The following is a 22735-nucleotide window of genomic DNA, read 5'->3' as shown; positions in this document are numbered from 1 at the left end:
CAACACAAATTGAAGAAGTAGTGCGATTACCACTTTCATGTATAATGCTATTCGGGACCACTCGCTAACAACCTCTAGAATTACAAAAAGGAGTTTTGCACCCCGCCTCTGGAACTCCCTCCCACCTGACATCCGCAACACTGACTCTCTCCCCATTTTCAAATCACGTCTCAAATCACATCTCTTCACACTCGCATATCCACCCTGATCATTATCCATCACACATCCTCTGTTTTTATTTATTTGATTATTTGATTTATATACTGCATTGTCTTGTTTATGTCTCTTATGCTGGTGTTATGTATTGTGTATCTTGTTTTCTATGTGTTTGTACGGCGACCTTGAGAGCCTTGAAAGGCGCCTGAATAAAATAAATGAATTATTATTATTTAGTTTTCAAATCATGCAATTGGTTTCTTTCTGGGCTAATAATTAGACTCTAATCCCAGGTCAAAATGATATGGATTTATAGGTATATCTATTCCAAACACTTAGTTTATAACTTTGAGAACATAACTTCAGTGAATCAGCATGTACACTTGATGAGTCCCACATATAAAAATATCGCTTTTTAGGCAAATTGGTAGAATCCGAACATAAGCCATGAGAGATATTGAATGTGTCTTGGTGGTCTTTGCTTCCAGGACCCTGTGATCAGTGAAATCTTCCCGACATTCGGACCAAAGTCTGGAAACACCATGCTGACCATCAGAGGAGCCTTCCTGGACTCTGGGAACAAGAGGGAAGTGATGATAGGGAAAGCAGCCTGTAAGATCCAGAGGTCAGTCTTATTTCTTTTTTCCAACTCATTTTCTTTGCCTCACAAACTGCATAACAGGAACATCTCTTTAAGATAAAGTTTGTTTGTCATTATATTTTCTGTGGCGTCTTCTGTCTTTTCGACACAATTGTGGAGGCTGTACAGGATAATAGTGTAGATGTATTGTTTGGTACACATGCTTGTCATTTATAAAACACTTGGTATCCCTTTTTCAAAATGCAAGGTATTTCGCTAGACTCCAAAAACTTGGTAAACGTAACTTTAAGTATGTGACATTTGGTTAGCAAAGGAAAAGTTGTGATTAAGGGTCAAATAAGGAAGCTACATCGTAACATAACTTAATAAGTTACTACGCAAGGTAAGTAAATGTTACGATACTACTTGGCTAGGTTTAAGACAAATGCAAAAAAACAGGGGTAAATGTCATTGCACTAAAACATAACAAAACGTGTCATATTAACCCTCGTCCTAACCCCCACCCTCAGCTTGTCCTCCGCCATGCTGACCTGTAAGACGCCTCCACACGCCGTTCTCTCCGAACAACCCGTGAAGCTGACGGTGGATTCGGTGGAGCTTCACGCGCCGGTGCGGTTCACCTACAACCAAGACCCCATCATCAACAGCATCCAGCCCTCACGCTCCTTCGTCAGGTCAGAGACTTATTTCAAACCAAGAATGGGGTTTGCAGTCTTCACGTTGTATTCAGAGTCAGAGGGGAGAAGATATAGTTCCAGTAAAGATACAAATACAACCGTATTAAGTAAAGTGGCAACCACACATTATTAAAAACATCTCATAAGTACACATTCAAAGTATAAAAGATGAGAAGCAGTCTAATAAAAAATGAAGTGGAACCAATGGAAAGGAATGAAGTAGAGGTCGGATGACGGTAGAAAAGTTAGGGTTAGGGTTTCATATTAATAATAGAGGCAACCACCTGAACAATTAAAAGTCTAATAAGTACACATCCAAGGAAGAAAAAATAACTAGCAGGAGTTTAAATATAAGTGCACCACATAGTGAAGAAGTGAAGTAGCGTTGTCAACATCTTAGTGGTGGCTAGCGCTAAGATGTTGAGAACCTTTGCACAAATGGTTTGGATATCACTATTTGTCAAACTGTAAATCTGAGTTACTAAGAGGTAAAACAGAGAGAGAAAGCCAGGGGGGGTTGTGGGAAAGTCTGTAGATGAGGCGAGACAGATTAAAGCTTCACAGGAAGGAAATGAGTAGGAGGTGACAAGTAGCTTAACTGCTAACGCCAACAGCAGGTCGCTCCCAGTGGGGATCTACTGTATCTCCGGCTGATGCTAACTGATGCTAACTGATGCTAACGCTAACACCAGCTAACGTCCTCTCTCTTCTCTCTGTAGTGGAGGCTGCACCGTGTCGGCTCACGGTTTCTTCCTGCAGTCCGGCCTCCAGCCTCAGATGATCCTCAGCACCGGGCAGGATGCGGAGGTCTTCCATGTGGTGAGTGCCACGAGGGGTTCATATTCCATAATGAGTTCTCTATCAGGGGTTACAATGGTTGCACAATCTGAGTTAAGGTTATGGGGAAGCAAAGAGAGACCCGTCTGCAGTGTTGAGGGTCAGTCTCAATGTATAGACTGTGGAGCTCAAAAACTAAAAAAATTGATGTCATGAACCTTTTTGAGCAACTTTTTCCAGAACTCAAGAAGGTTATAAATTACTGTCCGTGACTTTTGACAGCAACATACTGCTGGATATAGTAACCTCATCCAAACTTCGTCCAAATCTCGTGATTTTGTTTCTAAATCAAAAACTGATCAAAATGACATTTCTATTTTGATCATCAAACTCAAAAGCTGTATTTTCGATTTGTCGAGGTTTAACGTTTTCCCAGTATTAATGGTTTTGACTCCACTATTGACTGCATGTTTCTGACAACATCTGGAAAACGACCAGTATTTTTGAAGACACCATGGTCATTGTCTGAGATGACTGAGAAACAACAGCACGGGAAAATGCTCCCGAGACACCCGTGTGAAAACATATAGCCTTCCCTGAGAATGACGTAAACAACAAGCGCTTCATCGAGACGTAAAGTTTGAAGGCTGCAGAAACCAGTGGAGCCACCACCTCTCAAATCAAATCGTGCAATAGGAGAGTCATGACACTTCAGAATCAGAAGAATCAGAATCAAGTTTATTGCCAGCTACGTTTACACATACAAGGAATTTGCTTTGGTATCTGGTGGCTCGAACATAAACAATCTAAAAGAAATAAGTTGCAAAGTAGGTAAAAAAAGATTTTTTTTTTTAGAAAACTAAATCAATTTAGCAAAGATTAAGGCTACTAAAAAGTATTAAACGGGATTTCCCAAGGTGTTACATTTTGTAGCTTGTTTTCAATAAGTATATAAATGGTCCAAAGAGGTTGTATTCTACAGTGTGCCTGAATGTAATCATTGCGTAGGTGTGTAGTGTGATTCTGTGTAGTTTATTTATGGCATCCCGTTGGGTTTGACGTCATCTGAACAGGACATCGCACGCTCACTGCTTGGGCGCGCGAAGGTCCGTTTACGCCGGTTGCTAAGCAACATCGTTATGGGGAAATGCAAGTCTGCGTCCAAATGGTTGGAAGATAAGGAGGAAGGACAATCAATACTGTAATGTATACAGAATGTTTTTTTTTCTTTATTTTTTAACGTAAATGATTGTCTTTTAATGTCGGCACCAGAATGTTGAAGATGTTTTATCATGTTTTAACCAAAGTGTGCTCTCCTTCGGCATCATATGCTGGTTCGGCAACGCAACTGAAGCACAGAAAAAGTCAGTCAGGAGGGCCGTAACATTGCCCAGTAAATAGACAGGAATCTCATTTGCTAATATAGAATGCTTATACAAGGACAGAGTTTTAAAATTGGTACACAATATTGTGAGTGACCTGAGGCACCCTCTTGCCTCTTACTTTGAACTGCTGCCATCCGGGCGGAGATATCGTGCCCCTTACTTCAAAAAGAACAGATCTAGGCTGTCTTTCGTCCCACAAGCCATCAAACTCCTGAATAGATGATGGCTAGGACGCACTGTTTACCCAGCTGGTCTGGCCCTGTCCCTCCTATTTTGCCAACGAGGCCCTATAGGCCCCTTGTCATGTCTGCCGATATCTGGTTTTCTTATGTCTGTTTGTTTTTATCTGTGTCTATGTTGTTGTTAGTGAGTATTGTGTTATCTTTTTGAATGCCTCTGTGATGTGCTGCAACCATAGGCTGCAACCCATTTTCGCCTCGGGGACTAATAAACCAGTACTATACTAGTCAATGTGAGCTAAAGTGTGTCGCCAAGGTAACCGGTTAGAACTCCAAGTGGCGATGAGGTCTTAAAATGTATGGAAAGGGTCTTAAAAAAGGTCTTAAAAGGTTTTACATGTGACTTCAGGATTCCTGCATATACCCTGGAACTATACAAATAACCTTAAAAGCTAAAAAAACAAAAACACTGAGGACAATGAGTGTATGGCAAACTACAGTGTATTATATTTGAAAGGGGAAGCATGTGAACACTTCTCTAGGTTGCTAAAAGGAAAGACCTTCAAAGTGTGCAAGGCTGAAAAACATTTCTTCTTTGGCGTCTGTCCCTAAAGGTGTGTCAATCTCTCTTTTGCATCTCTGTGCGTCTCCTTTACGACACCTGTTCAACCGTCACGTCGTAAATAAACCCACTGTTTTAATTCAGCATTTCTTGAGATAAAGCAGAAGCATGAATGACGGTTTACTTCCTGAGTGTAGTTCCTCTGGCCCCTTTTATATTGTTGGAAAAGACCCATTACCCATTAAAGAGTGGAATACCTTGCATGGTATTGTCATTATGCAAACGTACGCCCCCGAAAACCGTCTTGTCTTGACAATGGAAAAGTGCTAAAGAGTCCCAAACACGAGGAGAAGGGAAATGGAAAAGCCACACTGTGAAGGCTCTGACTCACGCAGCAGCGGGGTGAGGATGCTCTGGCTCTCTTCACTCCTTCAGACTGTATTCTACTTATTAAAGGAAAGTGATATGGCATGCATGAAGACCGTCATCACTTCTCCGTTTCTTCTCCCACCCTGACACTCAGCAGGCTGTCACCACGCTGTCTGCACACCATTAACATGTCTGACATGGATTTAGATTAATTATAAGGGCCTTTAAAAAGGTGTTAAATATATATAGAGGTCAGCCAGGTGGTCATAAGTCTTGGTGTAAGTTATGAAGACACGATGACAAGTTTTCATTAGTGCTCCTGGTGATCCAAGCCGTTTGGATTGAGGAGCAATGGTGAATAATAGTAATAAGTAGGGGTGCACCGAATGGGAAATTCTTGGCCGAAACCGATACCGAAAATAGGAAACAGTTGGCCGAGAACCGAATGCCGAAAGGCCGAAAATGATTAATAGAAATATATATGTTTATAATGTATACATTTTTTACCAATGTTGTTCAGCTGCCTGATTATGGAAAAATACATGATTATGGCAAAACTTAACTTAAATAATAATCACTAGTATGGGTCCATAAAACATTTACTCAGCACTTTTGAATGCATACAGTACATTCATTCCAAGTCAAGTGCATTTTCTTTTCTCTGTAGGATAACTAGAACAAAGTGCATTCAGAACAAAGCCAAGGTGCTTTAAAACTGCATAAACATCTAGGCCAATAGGCCTACAACTAAATAGTGTAAATAAAGACTGTAACAACCAGGCCTTCAACAACAACAAATGCACCTATAAGTTTGGTAACCTAACGTGTTGTTGTGATGACGTAATCAAAACGCGGCGACAACAAGCACGGCGCGCGACCATGCTCGCGGCTGGCTCAGAGCCAACATGTCTGCCGCTTGGAGATATTTCAAAATATCAGAGAAAGAAGCGCGGATTGCGATTTGTAAAATGTGTTCAGCTGACATTTCTCGAGGGGGTGTAACTGCATAGACTTTCACCACTTCGGGATTACTCCACCACTTGAAATCAAAACACCAGGACAAATGTGCGGAGTATGATCAACGTAACCCTGTTCTCTGACATTCGGTGATAAAGCCGAAAGGGCCTTTTTAACCATTTTCGGCCGATAATTTTCGGTGCATCCCTAGTAATAATATTAATAATGCGTCTTAAAAGGTATTAAAACAAGTTATTCAAAATAAATAAGGCCTTACTTGGTATTAGCATTTAATAAAACAATCTTTCAAATGGCTTTCAAATGCTAAAAACCTAAGATTTTATCAATGTTTTTCTGACATGTTTTTTGCAAAATCTCAAATATTTTTGTAATATCCATTTTTGTTTAAAATGTAATTAACGTCTCTTGCCATGCAGATTCAGATAGTGGAAAAATAAAGACATATAGAGGTCACAGGTCATGAGTTTTTCATTATTTGACGTTGATATTCTGACTATTTCGATGGACAACATAGTATTTTCTTGATATAACTATAGTGTTCTAATATATTCCTTCAAATATAAGTACTCACACTCAATTCTACACTTTCGCTTGTGTTGGACGACGTGGAAACATCTTTAACGCATTGGTCAACCTGACTTGTTCAATGAAAATATAGTTTGTATGTCTTCATGATACAATGACATGATGGATACGATGGACAGCTGTGCTTCCCACTGTCTCTGTTTTCCTGAACGTATTTAACAACAAAATAAAACACTTGGACCTCCACTTTCTGACAGAGACATAACACTTAGTAATAGTAATAATATTTTGTATTTAATATTTTTGTATCCGGTGTTGCAGTGTACTACAGAAAGAGTCTTGCTGTCTGGAATAATACCACAGCAACCCTCACCATGCGTCCCTCTGTGTGAACCCACTGACCCTCTGGTCCTCTCTCTTGGATAACGCTCTCTCAGCTAGAGTTTCATTGCAGCTGAAATGAAACCAAATCTTTGGAAAAAAACGGAGAAATGGAGCCACTTTTTAATCGATTGGAAAAGGCAGAGTTGCTCAAACTTTTACTGAAGAGGATTAAGATTATTTCCCTCAATAAAAATACCACTTTGTTTTAAAAACAGAGAAATTGACCCCCTTGTTTAACGAGGAAATAAGGCAGAATTGCATTTTTTTTTTAAAGAATGTGTGTGTGTGTGTGTGTGTGTGTGTGTGTGTGTGTGTGTGTGTGTGTGTGTGTGTGTGTGTGTGTGTGTGTGTGTGTGTGTGTGTGTGTGTGTGTGTGTGTGTGTGTGTGTGTGTGTGTGTGTGTGTGTGTGTGTGTGTGTGTGTGTGTGTGTGTGTGTGTGTGTGTGTGTGTGTGTGTGTGTGTGTGTGTGTGTGTGTGTGTGTGTGTGTGTGTGTTGTTTGCCTTAGGGATGAGGTTTTAGGACAAGCAGTGCTTTGTATTGATGTTATCTGTCAACCTGAAGCACACGCTGCTGCAGGTCCTGCCAGGAGATAGAAACATGCTCAGTACACACACACACACACACACACACACACACACACACACACACACACACACTCTAATTCAGAGCACGTACTCTTAGGGAATTATGCAATAAGACATCAATCTCAAATCTACGTGACACAACATCCCATTATCTCCGATCCGTCTTTCTTCCCTTGTTTATTTCTGTCTTTCTCACTCTCTCTCTCACACACACACACTCCCTGCAGTGTCTCATCTTTCAGTCCCCTTCCCCTGCTCATTGACCTGTGTTCAGGTCAGCGTTGATGGGTCTCCTGAGAGCTCAGGCTTGGTTACAAACAAACAGCGTGAACAGTTATAATCAGCTTTATGATGCAAACATCGCTGCATCAAATCTCTTATTCACCCGACACGTATATAGCACACACACACACACACTCACACACACACACACACACACACACACACACACACACACACACACACACACACACACACACACACACACACAGAGAGACACAGACACACACACACACCTCCCCTTAAAGCAGCTATCAAGCCATCTTTGAGCACTTAACTAACCGAACCTTCCACATCTGCTGCAGTGGAAACTGTGTGAGGGTCAACAGTGGACGAGTGTTGGTGTGTGTGAAAGTCTTCAGGTGTGAATGTTTGCATGTGTTTGTTTGGTGAACTCTCTCTGCATGAATAAAGGTTAAAACAACAGTTGAAAGGTCACAAAGAGTCAGACAAACTGGACATCTTTAGCCGGTAAAGAGATGTTTGCCCCCTTCAGAATGAAATATAGCAGAATAGAATACTCTACCTTTCATTCTTCCTCCTCTCACTCCCACCCACCTCTTCCTCCTCCTCTCACTCTCAGCCCAGCTATTCCTCTTCCTCTTCCTCTTGCTCTTGCTTCCATGTTGGCATCCATTGTTGCTGTAAGAAAGTACTCACCTGTGGTCTTTTTATAGTGCTAACATCCTGATTGATGATTGATGAGATTGTGTGTGTGTGTGTGTGTGTGTGTGTGTGTGTGTGTGTGTGTGTGTGTGTGTGTGTGTGTGTGTGTGTGTGTGTGTGTGTGTGTGTGTGTGTGTGTGTGTGTGTGTGTGTGTGTGTGTGTGTGTGTGTGTGTGTGTGTGTGTGTGTGTGTGTGTGTGTGTGTGTGTGTGTGTGTGTGTGTGTGGACCGGGATCACCATGGGTGTTACAAAGTTGACTAAATCATCCAAAATTCAATGAAAGTGTTGATCAGCAATTGTATATGTTTAAATGTCTAGTGTGAAGGATATCATGAAGCCTTAATGCAATCGAATGTAAAACAAAAAAGTTATGATTGATGAAAGTAGTAAATCGGTCAGATTTCACCCGAAGACAACAGGAGGGTTAAAAAGTGTGTTCTGTTACCGAGGTTTAATGTCACTTTACTAATATAACAAAAACATGCATTTCTTTCTGGATAGTGCCTGACATTTCCAGTGAAGTTTACTAGTGCATTTCCTTCTGTAATAATAGATCAATAGGATTATCTATTGTGCTCAAAGTGCTTTAATAATAATAATAATAATAAATTGTATTTCTATTGCACTTTACATTTGAAACAAACCTCAAAGTGCTCCAGTACATAATAAAAAAAGATAAAGAAAACCGTTTGCAAGAGTCAAAATGTATAAACAGGTTAAAAAAACAAGTTTAAAAAAACAAGTTTAAAAAGGAGAGGCAGGGTTATTAAAACCGGCTTAAAAAGCTAACCAAATGCTTTGTTAAAATGGTAGGTTTTTAGTGCTCTCTTAAAAGTGCTTTATACGTCACCTGGTGCAGAAGCATTGCACGTTTACACCATCCTAAGCCCAAACAAACATGCTGTGACTTTCTTTAAAACCTGACAAAAAGCCCTCTGTGTTAAAATGTACGGAATAAGCCTCTCTTGGATAACTGAAAAGCTGCGTTTTGAAGGGATGTTATTGTTCATTTTGACTGACCAGAGAGTAACAGCTTCCTAGAGAGAGGAAGAGCTTGAGGCTGTGTAAAAGAAGGCCATCATCACTAATGATTTAGGGTGGGATCATGCCCTCAGCTGTCGCCTTTAAATTCCTTCCAGTAAACGGGATGAGTTAAAGCTAAGCCCGGGAAGGGACAGTAAAAGTGTCTTATTGTCTTAACCCCTGGATAGAGGCATGGATCTTTCACGAGCTGACATCCCAGAGGTTTCCAGCGCCAGAGGAACGGCATTGTGGGTAATGTGAGCCGGCCTCTCATCCTGCAGAGCTGCGGTCAAAAACCGAATTAACGGCCGTGCAAAAAGAAGTTCAGTCGGACAAAAAACGATGAGATCTTAAGAGAAATAGAAGTTTGTGAGAGGAAGAAAGTACGCCTTATAATCTTATAATATGAATATACCAAATGTTTTTTAATAATATTCAAACCTAGAACATTTGGATCAAGGACTTTTTCTCTAGTTTTAAGTCAAATGTGTGCGATGTACTTGTCAGATCTTGGTTTCTATTTAAAAGATATTGTAACTAGATTACATATTTTATTCCAGAGACATCTCGATGTTAAGGTATCAAATGTTGAGCTAAGGTTAGCAGCAGCCAGACCTCATTTGAAAAACACTCATTGTTAGCTCTAATTTGCCTCATTCAGTGTTTTTATTAGTTTTCATCACCAGATATGTTTCGTTTGGATAGTGAAGATTTGTTCGTTGTTCTCGAGTCCAGGAGAAAGTTAAAAGGAGACAATGTAGTCTCGAAAAGGTTCAAATTGGTAATTTAATGAAAGTGACGTGGTTTTGAAACAGTTCGGTTGCGCCATGTTTGGGTGGGGTAAGAGAGCGATTCTACGTGGAGCGAGCTAATGTCCAATTCCTGGCTCCTCCTCTCATTTGCGGGTCTGACGAAAGCGCTCGTTCTTCTAAAAAGGATTTAGACGCTGTGTGTTCATTGTATAACTCCACACGGCTTTTCTCCTCGTATTCTCATTCATGACTTTTTATTTAATGCATTTAACGGCTGTAATCATTGTTAACGTGAAACCGGAAGTGACGTCATTGTAAACAACGTAGACGCCTTTCAATAAAGCTTTTCAAAATAAAACTGTACATTCATTTCACATCCAGCAATAACGTTAGCCACAAGCTAATGCTAACCGGAAATGAAGTATTTTCAGAATAAAACTTTTAATCTTACAGTATGTTTAATCTAAATTACGTCATTCAAACATTGATTTTAATTTCTTACAATAGGAAGAGATCTTTGAGGATAATTCAGGTCCTGGTGCAAACCTCCTGAATGTACAGAATAGATCTTATTATTATTGGAAGTTATTATAGAAGAAATTTGAGTTAGTGGGACCTTTGCTCAGAGTCCCTCTGAGACGTCCTTTTGTCAGCGAGAAACAGAGATGTTTTACGTGAAACTGCTTTATGTAGTGTTGTACTGGGTAACTGATTAATCCCTATATGAATAGTGTAGAAAGGAAAGCAATGGACGCCTTGTCTTTTGTTATTGTTTTGATGTAGAAGCCCCTAGTGGCTGAAAAGGACATATTGTGCCTTTTTAAAGCATCAACTGCATGTATAACGTTTAGCAGCGGTTCAGGGGTCTTGGTTAGAAATGGAGCATGAAAACAGAAAAGAAACACCACCATGTGTGGACCTGATATCTTTCCTTCAGATCTCCAGTAAAGCCCGGTCTCAGCCAATCTCAGCTTTCCCACAAACATGAAAGATTTCTTCTTTTTTTTTACGATCCGGCATGGCAACACAAAGTCAAAGGGGGCTGCACATACACAAAAAACACCAGTCTGCAATTCCACAGATCACTCACAAAGCTCAGAGACCTCTTGGTATACCAGCCTAGCTTTTATGGATAGTTTGGTTTAACTGGAGGCCCCAGCGTAGCCGGACACCTGTCGCCTGACTTCACAGATTGCCTTGTTTAGTTTTCTCTCTTTCGTTTCCCATGCACCCCAAAGCGAAGGGGTATCTGAAAGAAGGAGAGTATAGGTGAACGAGTCTATCAGCAGTCAAGGTGCTTCAAAACGCTAACAGCTTTCAGTAGAGCTTTGTAATGGCAGACAGAATCAATCAATCAATCACATTTTATTGATAACGTCATATTTTACATTGGAGGTTTTAAAAACTGGAAAGAAATCGCTGTGGTTGACAGATGCAATGAAGAAGAAACTGGTAATAGAAGTCAAAAACAAAAAATATGTAGACCTCAGTTGAAGATCTGGGCATTTTTTCCAGGTTTTGAAACCATTTTTCAAAAGTTTTGAATAGATATTGAATGGTTAAATTGACAGGAAAATAACAACTTGTAACATCCTTATTAATCTTTATCAGACATGACAGGTAGAGCAAAACAAATGGCATTGCTTTTGTTTCTATGCAGGAAAGTATCAAATGTATTGGTGAAGTTAATGTTTACTCCAACATCAGGATAATTGCTAATTGGAAATGTTTCCCCAAAGAAAATAATCTATTGTATGGTGGCTGTTGGTGGTCAGTCTAACTTACTAACCCAATTCAGAGTTTAAAAAAGAAAACAGTCCAAGAACACGATTCAATCTTTGATGTTCTGCAGATTTTGTATCAACACGTACCAATGCGATACTAAGAAACATTCAGGATTCAAAGCTTTTAATGTGTCATAAGCTACAGTATAGAAATGGCAATGAAAATCTTCTGACCCGAGCCCCTCCCACAATGCGACGTATATAATCAAATACAAAATTGTGTAAGAATCCTATACGCACGTGATTCGAAAGTCTAAGAAAGTCAATAAACGGTAAAACATATCAGCGAAGTCTAGAAACAAATACAAGTCTTAGAATGGGTCAGGATGCAAAAGACTTGCATTTACTAAAGCATCAAATAAAGAAGAAGAAAAAGTAAAAATGTTAAAATCAAGTTAATGAATAAAGACACAGCTGAACTGCGGACTTTAACCCCAGAGTGAATCTCAGCACGGTAGGAAACTGCAGAAAAAACTCTCCTGGAATAAATCACTCTAGATTTGACAGGCGCTCTTGTACGTGGGGGCTCCGTTATGACTTTGCTTTTCGCAGGCCGTTACACTAATGATCGTTCGGGGACGGCGGAGGTTTTTTTGGGGCTCGCTGGTTCTCTCATCACCCCGCAGCGACTCTCTCTGCCAGACATTGTATTTACAGCTGCTGCCGACCTCCAGGCCCTCACCTCCTCTCCCTTCAAATGAGAGGAGACATCCACTGAACAATGAAACTGACGGAGGTTTCCACTAATTCACAGGATATTTTTCCTTTCCCTGCACGCCTGGGACTCTGGGTGGAGAAAGGGGGGAGAGTATACCCTAAAGTCCTGCTCCTTATTGGTAGGGGGGGGGTAGGGGTTAATTGGATTGCTTTTGAGAGGTGACCCAGGGCTACCCTCTCACACACACTTCAATACGAATGCATGTGTGTTTTAAACGTTGTTATGCTTGTGCTCAAGTGTTTGCGGATGTACGTAACTTTGAGTGTTTGTGTGTGTGAGTTCATATTGGCTTTTATGACTCACTTGGGATGTATTGGGAAGTGTGTGAGGAAGTTTTTGCAACACTACGACAAAGTTAGTGCTACTGCTGCTGGAGTAACTGATGAAGTGTTGAAAGTGAGATTTCAACTTGTTTGTTGAGCTTTTTTGGGAGTACAACCACAACTTCAGAGACGATAGATATCAGTTGGTGCGAACTGGAATAAAACAGATGAATAAATCAATCACGGTTTCTTTTTATAGCCCAATATCACAGATTGCACACTTTTGTCAGGGGACTTTAAAGTATGTACAGAATACAACACCCTCTGGCCTTATAGCCTCACATCACACAAGGAAAAACTTCCATAGAAACCCCTACAGTTAATGGTGGAAAAATTGAAGAAATCTCTGGGAGAGCAACAGAAAAGGATCCCTCTCCCAGGACGGACAGACGTGCAATACATGATGTGTGTAAACCCAAAAGACTGTGATGATAATGTGAGCAAATATAAAAAAAGATGGATCCACGAGGTCATCAAAAATCTTGCCAGTGCTGCTAAAAAATGGAGTATTGCAGAAACAAAGTGGTTTAGCAGTTAACGTGTTAAAAGTGAGATTTCCACCCATTGATTTTGGTGTTTTTTGGAGTATATCAAACTTTACAGGCTATAGATCACGTTTATCTGTTGCTAAATATTATGAAATGTTTGAACTAATCAATCAAATTGTATTTATATAGCCCAATTTAAAGAATATGAAAGCTAGTGCCCCTTTTTTATATTGTTTATTAGGGCCAGGAGTCGCTTAAAAAGAGATGTTATGGATCAATGAATGAAAGAATAATCTGATAAAATAAAAAACAGATCTGAGATTATAGTTACATGATACATGTTACATTTTGGACGAGTGCAAACAGTAATTGTTTTGTACTTAAAGTTTCCATTTTGATGTTCTACCAAAGTTTCTGTCCACCCAACACTTTGAGCCAATGATATAAGCTAAACACCACAAGATAGAAAAGTATGTTTGACTAACCATCAGAATGATAGAAATGAAAGTGTACGAGGAGGATGTCCAAAAAAAGTGCCGCTTAGAGAATATACCTGGGGCGTGATGAGTAATGCAACACCAAGGTGCAACAACACATTGAACACGTTTAGTTTTTCCCCACCTTCTGTCCTCACGTCACACCGACTCAAACACACATCTTACTCAAACACACACTATCGTTGGCCACCACAGCGCAAATAAGAGCACTGATCAGCAGGCAACCAAACAAGTTCTCAGCGCACCTGTGTGCAGGAACATCATGCCATCACACTTTCTCTGGTATTTTCCACGAGTGAATTAAAAACTCCTCCTTTTTTAATTACCAGCTCCAAAGGTCGGTACAGAGTGTGCCGAAGACGGTTTTCTGACACCAGTAAACACACACAGACGGCACTAGGTGCATCCATCACCACATAATGACCCTCCTGTTCACCGTATCAGATGTCCTAGGCGTTGCAAATTATACCGTCCTGAGTGACAGACTAAAGAAAAAATAACGAACAAACAGGTGGAGCAAGAGAGTTATTAACAGATTAAATGTCTTTAGAAATAATGGAGCGAAAAAAAAAGGTCTCAATTTTAGAAAGAGTGTCAGAAATAACATTTTCCAATTCCGACATATTGGGAAAAAACAACAATCTATTTGAGATCTATTAAGCTGTGTGTGTGTGTGTGTGTGTGTGTGTGTGTGTGTGTGTGTGTGTGTGTGTGTGTGTGTGTGTGTGTGTGTGTGTGTGTGTGTGTGTGTGTGTGTGTGTGTGTGTGTGTGTGTGTGTGTGTGTGTGTGTGTGTGTGTGTGTGTGTGTGTGTGTGTGTGTGTGTGTGTGGCTTGTCAACTCATATCAACCACAGCTCTCAAATTGGTAACATTTATTTTCCGTGACCATTTTCACAATCTCTCCACATCCATTCTTACAGTTTATAGTTTTAAATTCCTTATTTCTGGGAACCGATCCATTTGGATTCTGTTTGGAGGCCACGTCCCAAATCTCTCGCCCACTCTCTGTGACTTCACTGTTTACTGCAGCGTGTAAGAGTATACAGTTTAACAACTCTGCTTTTGTTCAAGCCTTAATCAACACTGTGTTTTGCTTGTGTGGGAATATATAGGCTATTATTTAAGGAGTTTTAAAAGGTTACAGGATGAATGACTATTTCATCACTGAATGTCCTGTTACTTAAAAACACTGCTTTTCTGTAGCTTATGCTATTGAGCTGCTTGTTTAAAAGCATCTTAAATCTCAATGGGAATATGCTGGTAAACAACAGTTGACTAAAATCAAACAATTTACAAATATCACTCCCTGATAAACCGTAGAAGAGAACAGAGGGACATTGTCCTCTGCACTTAAAGCTTGAAATCTTGTTTTTATTAGTAAGGGACGAAAAACACTTCAACAGGTTACAATAATTTGTGCTGCATAAAGAGTTTCGAGCCAAGGCTAATTTGCGACCCCTGTCCCTGGTTCGACTTTTTTCCAGTAAACAATAATATAATAATAATGCATTTATTTTGTTTCCGGAAGATATTGCCAAGAGGAAGTAGATAGATGATAAAAAGAAGAGGCCCCAGGACAGAGCCCTGGGGAACACCGGTTGTGACTAGTGGGTGGGATTTGAAGTTTTTGAGTTGGATGAACTGAATGTGGCCAGAGAGATATGATTCAAACCAGATGAGGGGTGTGTCAGTGATTCCGATGGAGATCAGTCTGTCAATGAGGATGCTGTGGGAAATGGTGTCAAAAGCTGCACTAAGATCAAGGAGGATGAGGATTGTTAATAGTCCGTAGTCAGCTGCCATAAGGAGGTCGTTAGTGATTTTAACCTGTTTCTGTGCTGTGATGGGGGCGGAAACCAGATTGAAATTGTTCGTAGAGGTTATTGTCAGACAAGTGGGTATGGATCTGGGATGCAACAGTTTTTTCCAAGATTTTACCTAGGGGGTAGGAAGAGGGTCTAACTGAGTGGTAGATGGCTTGGATTTACGGATGAGGTCAGATATTACAGCAGCAGAGGGAAGTGTGAAGCTTGAAAGAGAATGAGAGAGAGGGTCGGTGAAAACAGGGAGAGATATACTGCAGGTGGTGATAGGAGTTAGTTGCTGGTGAATGTTTTCTATTTTGTCATTACAAAATGACATGAGGGAGTTACAGTAGGCAGTTGAATTATCATTACCAAAAGTACATCAGATCAAATAAGTGTATGATATCGATTTAGGTGATTACCTCCAACTGGTTTTGTCTACTTGGATCACCTTCCAGTTGACGATGCAGGTGCATTTGAACAAGAAAAACACAAGATAATTTAACTAATTTATTTCACGTGTATTTAGCTGGAAGTGTTCAGAACACGAGGACATATTTGACCTTTAGCATACTTGGTTCTGCACAGTATTTTCCTTCACACCATCCCTCTGGGCCCCATAACAAGTACATGCTGTATTCCCCTAATAACGGCTAATAGGGCAAAACAATTCACACACATAAAGTCCAGTTCTCATAATATGTTCTGCTCTAACAGCCAATATAAAAACATTTCAAACTTTAAAAGCACAACGTGTAGAGTTTGTCGACACGACATTCAAAGTTGACCCAGATTCGCTCTTGTTTTTTGTGTTCAATTGTGCTGAATTTGCATTTAATCAGCACTGTGTGTGCCATGTTGTAGGGCTGTGCAATTAATCATATTTTAATCTCGATTATAATTTTGGCTTGCAACGATTACGAAAACAAGGTAATCGAAATAAAACGATTATTATTTTTATTAAAAAAAAAAATGTAATTATAATTTTTTTAATAATTGTATTGGTTTTTCAGTTTAATTATACTTAAGGTTCAGAATAATCAACTGTTAAAAACATACTGTTAACATTTTAACAGTTTTCAAAGTAAATGGATAATCGTTTTTAGTAATCGTGATATCAATTTTTTCACCAACATAATCGTGATAATGATTTTTGCCATAATCGCACAGCCCTACCATGTTGTATCATTCTCTTCAATGCTTGCTTATGATATGGCCTCTAGTACTTCGATGTATAGATATTAATGACGAAAAAAGACCAAAACACAGCAAAATGAATAAAATAAGAGAACATTTGAGCAGAGGTCTCTAGGGTCTCTGCAGATACACACAACACACACTTCTAGTAAGTGATCATTTGAAGTATTCACACACTGTTGTAGAGGAAATACTTTCTCACTGTGCCGTGTAAACACAGAAGAATTAAACCCCGCTGTCTGATACCTGTGTTCACTTGAGACGACACGCCTTAATAAAAGAGGACTTAGGGTGTTTGTGTCTTTCACCGGGGGATTCTGAATGAGCACAAAAGCTGCAGGGCTTACTGAAAGTGGGCTGAATCCAACACGGGATAGAAAACCCTGTTGTGCCCTCGGGCCGAGCGAGTAAACACCGCAGTGCTTTGCATACAAGATGCGGAGGATTACTGCATGGTGACGGAGTGAAGAGTCTCTGCTCTGAGGGTGGAGGTGATGATGGGTGGCTCTGTAAGAGCGGGAATACAGTGAGTGGAAATATTTTGTTGTTCACTTCTACAAGAGATCTTTTTAAGTGTAGGATCAGGTTCTGAAAAGATCTGGATTAGGATCAGTTTCGGCTTTTTAATAGGGTTTGTCTTTTTTGTATAGAGGAATTAGGCAAGTTTAATTTTTTGCACAATTCAACAACAAGTGCTTTACAAAATATAGGAAGTATTAAAAAGAAACTGAGGGTTAGGGTCAGAGGTCAGAGGTCAGATAACCAATGTTTTTTACGAGATTATGTTCGGGACTTCTTTGTTGACCTTGTTTTAGGGTGCAGGAAGTTTTCATACTGATACTTTACTCTGGATATGGTTAGAATCTCAATTGGGCTTGTTTTTGATATGAAGGAATTATAGGCAAGACTAGTTTAATTCAACAACAAGTCAAGTGCTGTACAATAAATATTAGAAGTATTAAGGTATATTGCAAAAGACTATATGAGGGTTGAATTAAGGGGCAGAGGTCAGACCACCAATGTTTTTTTACTGGGTTATGTTCAGGACTTCTTTCTTGACATTGTTTGAAGGTGCGTTGCTTTGCGTGAAACCATTTCCTATATCAAAAAAGTGAATCTAATACAATGCTTTACTAAGGTGTAATGACACATTAACATTCAATGGATGTTGTCTTCTTGCTTTTGTTGTTGCTAGACGCGTCCTTACGTGCCAGGTCATAGTCCAAATCGATGCATCCACTGACTCTTTTTCACAGCTTCAGTTTCCTAAACCTTAATATCGTGTCTTTCAAAGTGCCTGTTTAATGTACAATGTGGTCAATGTGCTCAACGACAGACTGTGTGATGACATATTTCCCTTGCATATGTATAAGAATAGGAAAAAGCATCTTATAAATGTATGAATGTACTCTTAAATATTCAAGCTTTAGTTTGGTTGGGTAGAAATGAGATTGATAACACAATATAAATATCTTCAACTGTCCCTATCTTCAGCTCTTAAGGCAGCAGTTGTTAATAAAGTGTGTGTGTGTGTGTGTGTGTGTGTGTGTGTGTGTGTGTGTGTGTGTGTGTGTGTGTGTGTGTGTGTGTGTGTGTGTGTGTGTGTGTGTGTGTGTGTGTGTGTGTGTGTGTGTGTGTGTGTGTGTGTGTGTGTGTGTGTGTGTGTGTGTGTGTGTGTGTGTGTGTGTGTGTGTGTGTGTGTGTGTGTGTGTGTGTGTGTGTGTGTGTGTGCAGAGCTGTGTGTACGGGGAGAACCGGACCTCCATCCAGTGCTCCACCCCCTCTCTGGCCAAACTGGCCCTGCAGCCGCCCGTCGTCACCAAGATGGCGTTCGTTCTGGACGGATACCTAACGGATCAGTGGGACCTCATCTACGTGGAGGACCCTCACTTCCAGGACCCCAAACTCACCTCCAAGGACAACAAGAGCATCGTGGTGCTCAAGGTGAGACTACGAACATCCAACTGTTCAAAAAAAGTGACTTTCATTGTCGTTTACTCTTACCCTAACGTTTGAAGAAATATCACAAAACAGCAGATTAGGTCAGAGTCAGAACTGCATCCTTTGGAAACATGTTGCTCAAGAAACAAAGGGCCAGAGAAACAGGTGCAGAAACTCAAGACTCAGAGTTGAATGTTGTAAAGTAAGAAAATCTCCATGTGTGAGCTGGAGCACATTTAGAAAAAGCTTCAGAAGTGCTTTGCAGAACAGAAGGAGCAAGTCATATACAGACACCCTGCAGCACTCTGACAAATATGCAACATATTGTTTATTAATGGCAGAAATGACGAAGAAATTATGAATCTCTTGAATATTGTAAAGGATTTCCAATTGCTATATCAGTCAAAATAATCAAAATGAGGTATGTTTTTGACAAATTGCACAGTTAGGATCCAGGCAATGTTGGAAAAAGTATTATCTATACCAAATTATAATATTTGAAAAGTGTTTTCCTAAGTTTTGTTTGTCAAAATCTGAATTCTAGAAAATAAATCTGTAAAATAAATGCAATGGAGTCAGAAGGGAAACATTCAAGGAGAGTAAAAGTGTAAAGTAGTATGAAATGAGAATGCTATGGTAAAGTACTAGTACCTCAGATGAGTACATGTACTTAGTTATTCTCCCCTAATAGACCCAGGTTCATGTTCTCTCTCCTGCTCTCTGGCTCCCAATCCCCACGTTCACATGCAGTCGTCTATAGTCCGGGTCAAGTGTGGAAGGAAACAATACTGAAAGAAAAACAGGAAGTAAAGTCTGTTTCCCATCGTTTACTTCCCCCCCCCCAATTTCTCCCTGTATTCTCTCTGTTGACTTGCATTGTTCTGCTGCGGGGTCGAAGCCCTTGACATCTTAACGCTGCGTTTCAAACCTCCCCCAGAGCCCGTTTTAGGAACACAATGCAAGACATATTCTTTCTTTCTTCCATTTTTCTGTTGACTGCTGCTGGACGGTTTGAGGCAGCTGTGCTGAAACCTCTCGCTCCGGGAAACCTCCTGCTTTTTTTTCCCAGACGTGACCTTGGCCCTGATGCTGAATCAACCAAAAACTCTTTCCCTCCCTCCTTCATCCCAGACAAGCCCCTCACCCAGAGGGGGAAGGTACCACAGGCATCTCACTAAAACCCATTTAACGCCATCCGATAACCCTGCCCTGCCATGGCCTCCTAAAGGAGAAAGCACTGGGCTCATTTAGCGCCATCTGATAACTCAAGCCCCAAATATGGCTGCCGATAAAAGACAAATAAAGGAATATTTTGAGTGACAGCCCCCACCAGCGTGGCGGCACTTTAAACGAGCCGTGGTGTTGGTTTTGGAGAAACGCCAGGCTCTTATCGCTGGAGATCACTTTATGGGAGACTGTGAAGCATCCAACCTCCAATTAACTTCCCAACATTTTATTGTGTGTGTGTGTGTGTGTGTGTGTGTGTGTGTGTGTGTGTGTGTGTGTGTGTGTGTGTGTGTGTGTGTGTGTGTGTGTGTGTGTGTGTGTGTGTGTGTGTGTGTGTGTGTGTGTGTGTGTGTGTGTGTGTGTGTGTGTGTGTGTGTGTGTGTGTGTGTGTGTGTGTGTGTGTGTGTGTGTGTGTGTGTGTGTGTGTGTGTGTGTGTGTGTGTGTGTGTGTGTGTGTGTGTGTGTGTGTGTGTGTCTCTCTCTCTGTGTAACAGGTGCGAGCGTCCACTCTGTGTCAAATTGGAAAATCCCGAGCTGTCACGCAGGGAATGCGATCGTTCTCTTTATTGCCTTCTGCTGCACTCAGACAAGTGTGTTTATGTGTGAGAGGCAGAGCTGAGAGGGCATGAGAAGAGAAAAACAAAAAGTGTGTGAGAGCCGAGAAAAAGGACAAATTAGGCTGCGATGTTCCCCTCAAACAACACACACACTCTCTAACTCGGTTACACACACTCACGTGGACAAGCGCTGTGTGTATTTCCAGTCAGATCTCAGTCAGAGGGGGTGTGTTATCGTCCTGGTGGAGCTCACATGACTAGAATACACTGCTCTGTGTTACTCATATTAGGAAGCAGCAAACTTTATTATAAATACTATGAATCATCTGCCACTATTTGCTCCACTCATGGACTTTTCTAAACTGTTTTCCTACACATTTTAAATGAGTGCTAGTGCATTAGTCTAAAATAACCTACATCTTTTAAAGAGTCCTCCCCTGCTGATGTTCAGGTGTATATCAGTATGTAGTGTCTTTACTTTAAAGAGTCCTCTCCTGCTGATGTTCAGGTGTATATCAGTATGTAGTGTCTCTACTTTAAAGAGTCCTCTCCTGCTGATGTTCAGGTGTATATCAGTATGTAGTGTCTCTACGTTAAAGAGTCCTCTCCTTCTGATGTTCAGGTGTGTATCAGTATGTAGTGTCTCTACTTTAAAGAGTCCTCTCCTGCTGATGTTCAGGTGTATATCAGTATGTAGTGTCTCTACTTTAAAGAGTCCTCTCCTGCTGATGTTCAGGTGTATATCAGTATGTAGTGTCTCTACTTTAAAGAGTCCTCTCCTGTTGATGTTCAGGTGTATCTCAGTATGTAGAGTCTCTACTTTAAAGAGTCCTCTCCTGCTGATGTTCAGGTGTATACCAGTATGTAGTGTCTCTACTTTAAAGAGTCCTCTCCTGCTGATGTTCAGGTGTATATCAATATGTAGTGTCTCTACTTTAAAGAGTCCTCTCCTGCTGATGTCCAGGTGTATATCAGTATGTAGTGTCTCTACTTTAAAGAGTCCTCTCCTGCTGATGTTCAGGTGTATATCAGTATGTAGTGTCTCTACTTTAAAGAGTCCTCTCCTGCTGATGTTCAGGTGTATATCAGTATGTAGTGTCTCTACTTTAAAGAGTCCTCTCCTGCTGATGTCCAGGTGTATATCAGTATGTAGTGTCTCTACTTTAAAGAGTCCTCTCCTGCTGATGTTCAGGTGTATATCAGTATGTAGTGTCTCTACTTTAAAGAGTCCTCTCCTGCTGATGTTCAGGTGTATATCAGTATGTCACTATGTTTAGAAAGTAAACAAAGGACAGAAGATGTGTAAACGTTGAACCGTCCATGGAGAGTTTGTCCCATTATTTTGGAGCTGGGATAGTAAACAGAAAAATGCTAGTAAAATATGGCTTAAGACAGTAAAAACAACACAGAGCGTGAATGTAACAGAGGTGTGTAACCTGTAAAGAAATCTTTAATGTGCTCTGGGATGGATTTTATTAAAGCAGCCTCCACCCCAGCAGTCTGCATCTTCCACTTTAGACTTCATGCAACAGACCGTGTACAGTATGTCCATATATAGTGAGTTACTGGGCATCAGGGTCAAAGCCTCAGTCTGAGCTCCATGCAGGCACAGTTACACGTTATAGAGACCTTGGGACTTTAGTCTGATGAATAAGGTCCCTCTAAAACCTCCAGGCAGGGCTCGAGTGTCCTCTCAAGTCACAGATTTGGTGACTTTAAACTTGACAAAAGATACTTCACTCAAACTTTAAAAACAATGGCTGGTGACTCCCCTTTTTCCTTAAGCCTTTTGACTTTGAAATACTTCATCCCAAATATTATAACGTGTGCCTCGGATAAATGAATTCCCCTTCATTTACTAAATCATCTGAAGATAACGCTTCTCATTTCCAGCGAGTTGACAGACAGACAACCTCCAATGACATTGAAGGAGAGAACCATGAAGAACTTACACTACGTGGAAACAACGACACAAAGGAGACTTTGTGTTGCTTATACACTCAACAGTGGTAAACAACAACAACATAGACTTGATTCCACTCTTTTAAGACCTAAAACACATTGTTTTAGACTTAAATCTGGACTTTCTTGCCTTGTCTTGATTTGGACTCGAGTATAAAAACTTGAAAACTACTTCTACAATGACTCAGTCCAATATCTGCTGGCATGCAATGAGCTTTTAAATGTTCCTGTTATTTAGCATTTGTGTATATTCTGTTGCCACGCTACCTCAGGAATGAAACCATTTGTTTCCATCTACTGTCTGGATGCTCTGACATTTTGTAACAGTCTCTTGT

The 22735-nt window shown here is 40.5% G+C and overlaps 1 protein-coding gene across 2 annotated transcripts in view; it reads left to right on the top strand.

Annotated features, from left to right (window-relative positions):
* The window catches only part of met (MET proto-oncogene, receptor tyrosine kinase), a 99063-nt gene that overhangs the window by 43540 nt on the left and 32788 nt on the right, over positions 1-22735 (top strand). For both annotated transcript variants that reach the window (XM_079679803.1, XM_079679802.1), the window contains exons 8-11: positions 645-781; positions 1267-1431; positions 2154-2253; positions 18448-18657. In XM_079679803.1, the coding sequence (XP_079535929.1) occupies positions 645-781; positions 1267-1431; positions 2154-2253; positions 18448-18657 (612 nt within the window). The remainder of the gene's footprint in view (positions 1-644; positions 782-1266; positions 1432-2153; positions 2254-18447; positions 18658-22735) is intronic.

Source organism: Notothenia rossii (assembly GCF_949606895.1).
Source record: "Notothenia rossii genome assembly, chromosome: 5".
Taxonomy (NCBI): domain Eukaryota; kingdom Metazoa; phylum Chordata; class Actinopteri; order Perciformes; family Nototheniidae; genus Notothenia; species Notothenia rossii.
The sequence above is the reverse complement of the archived record's forward strand: the minus strand, read 5'-3'. Positions and strand labels throughout refer to the sequence as shown.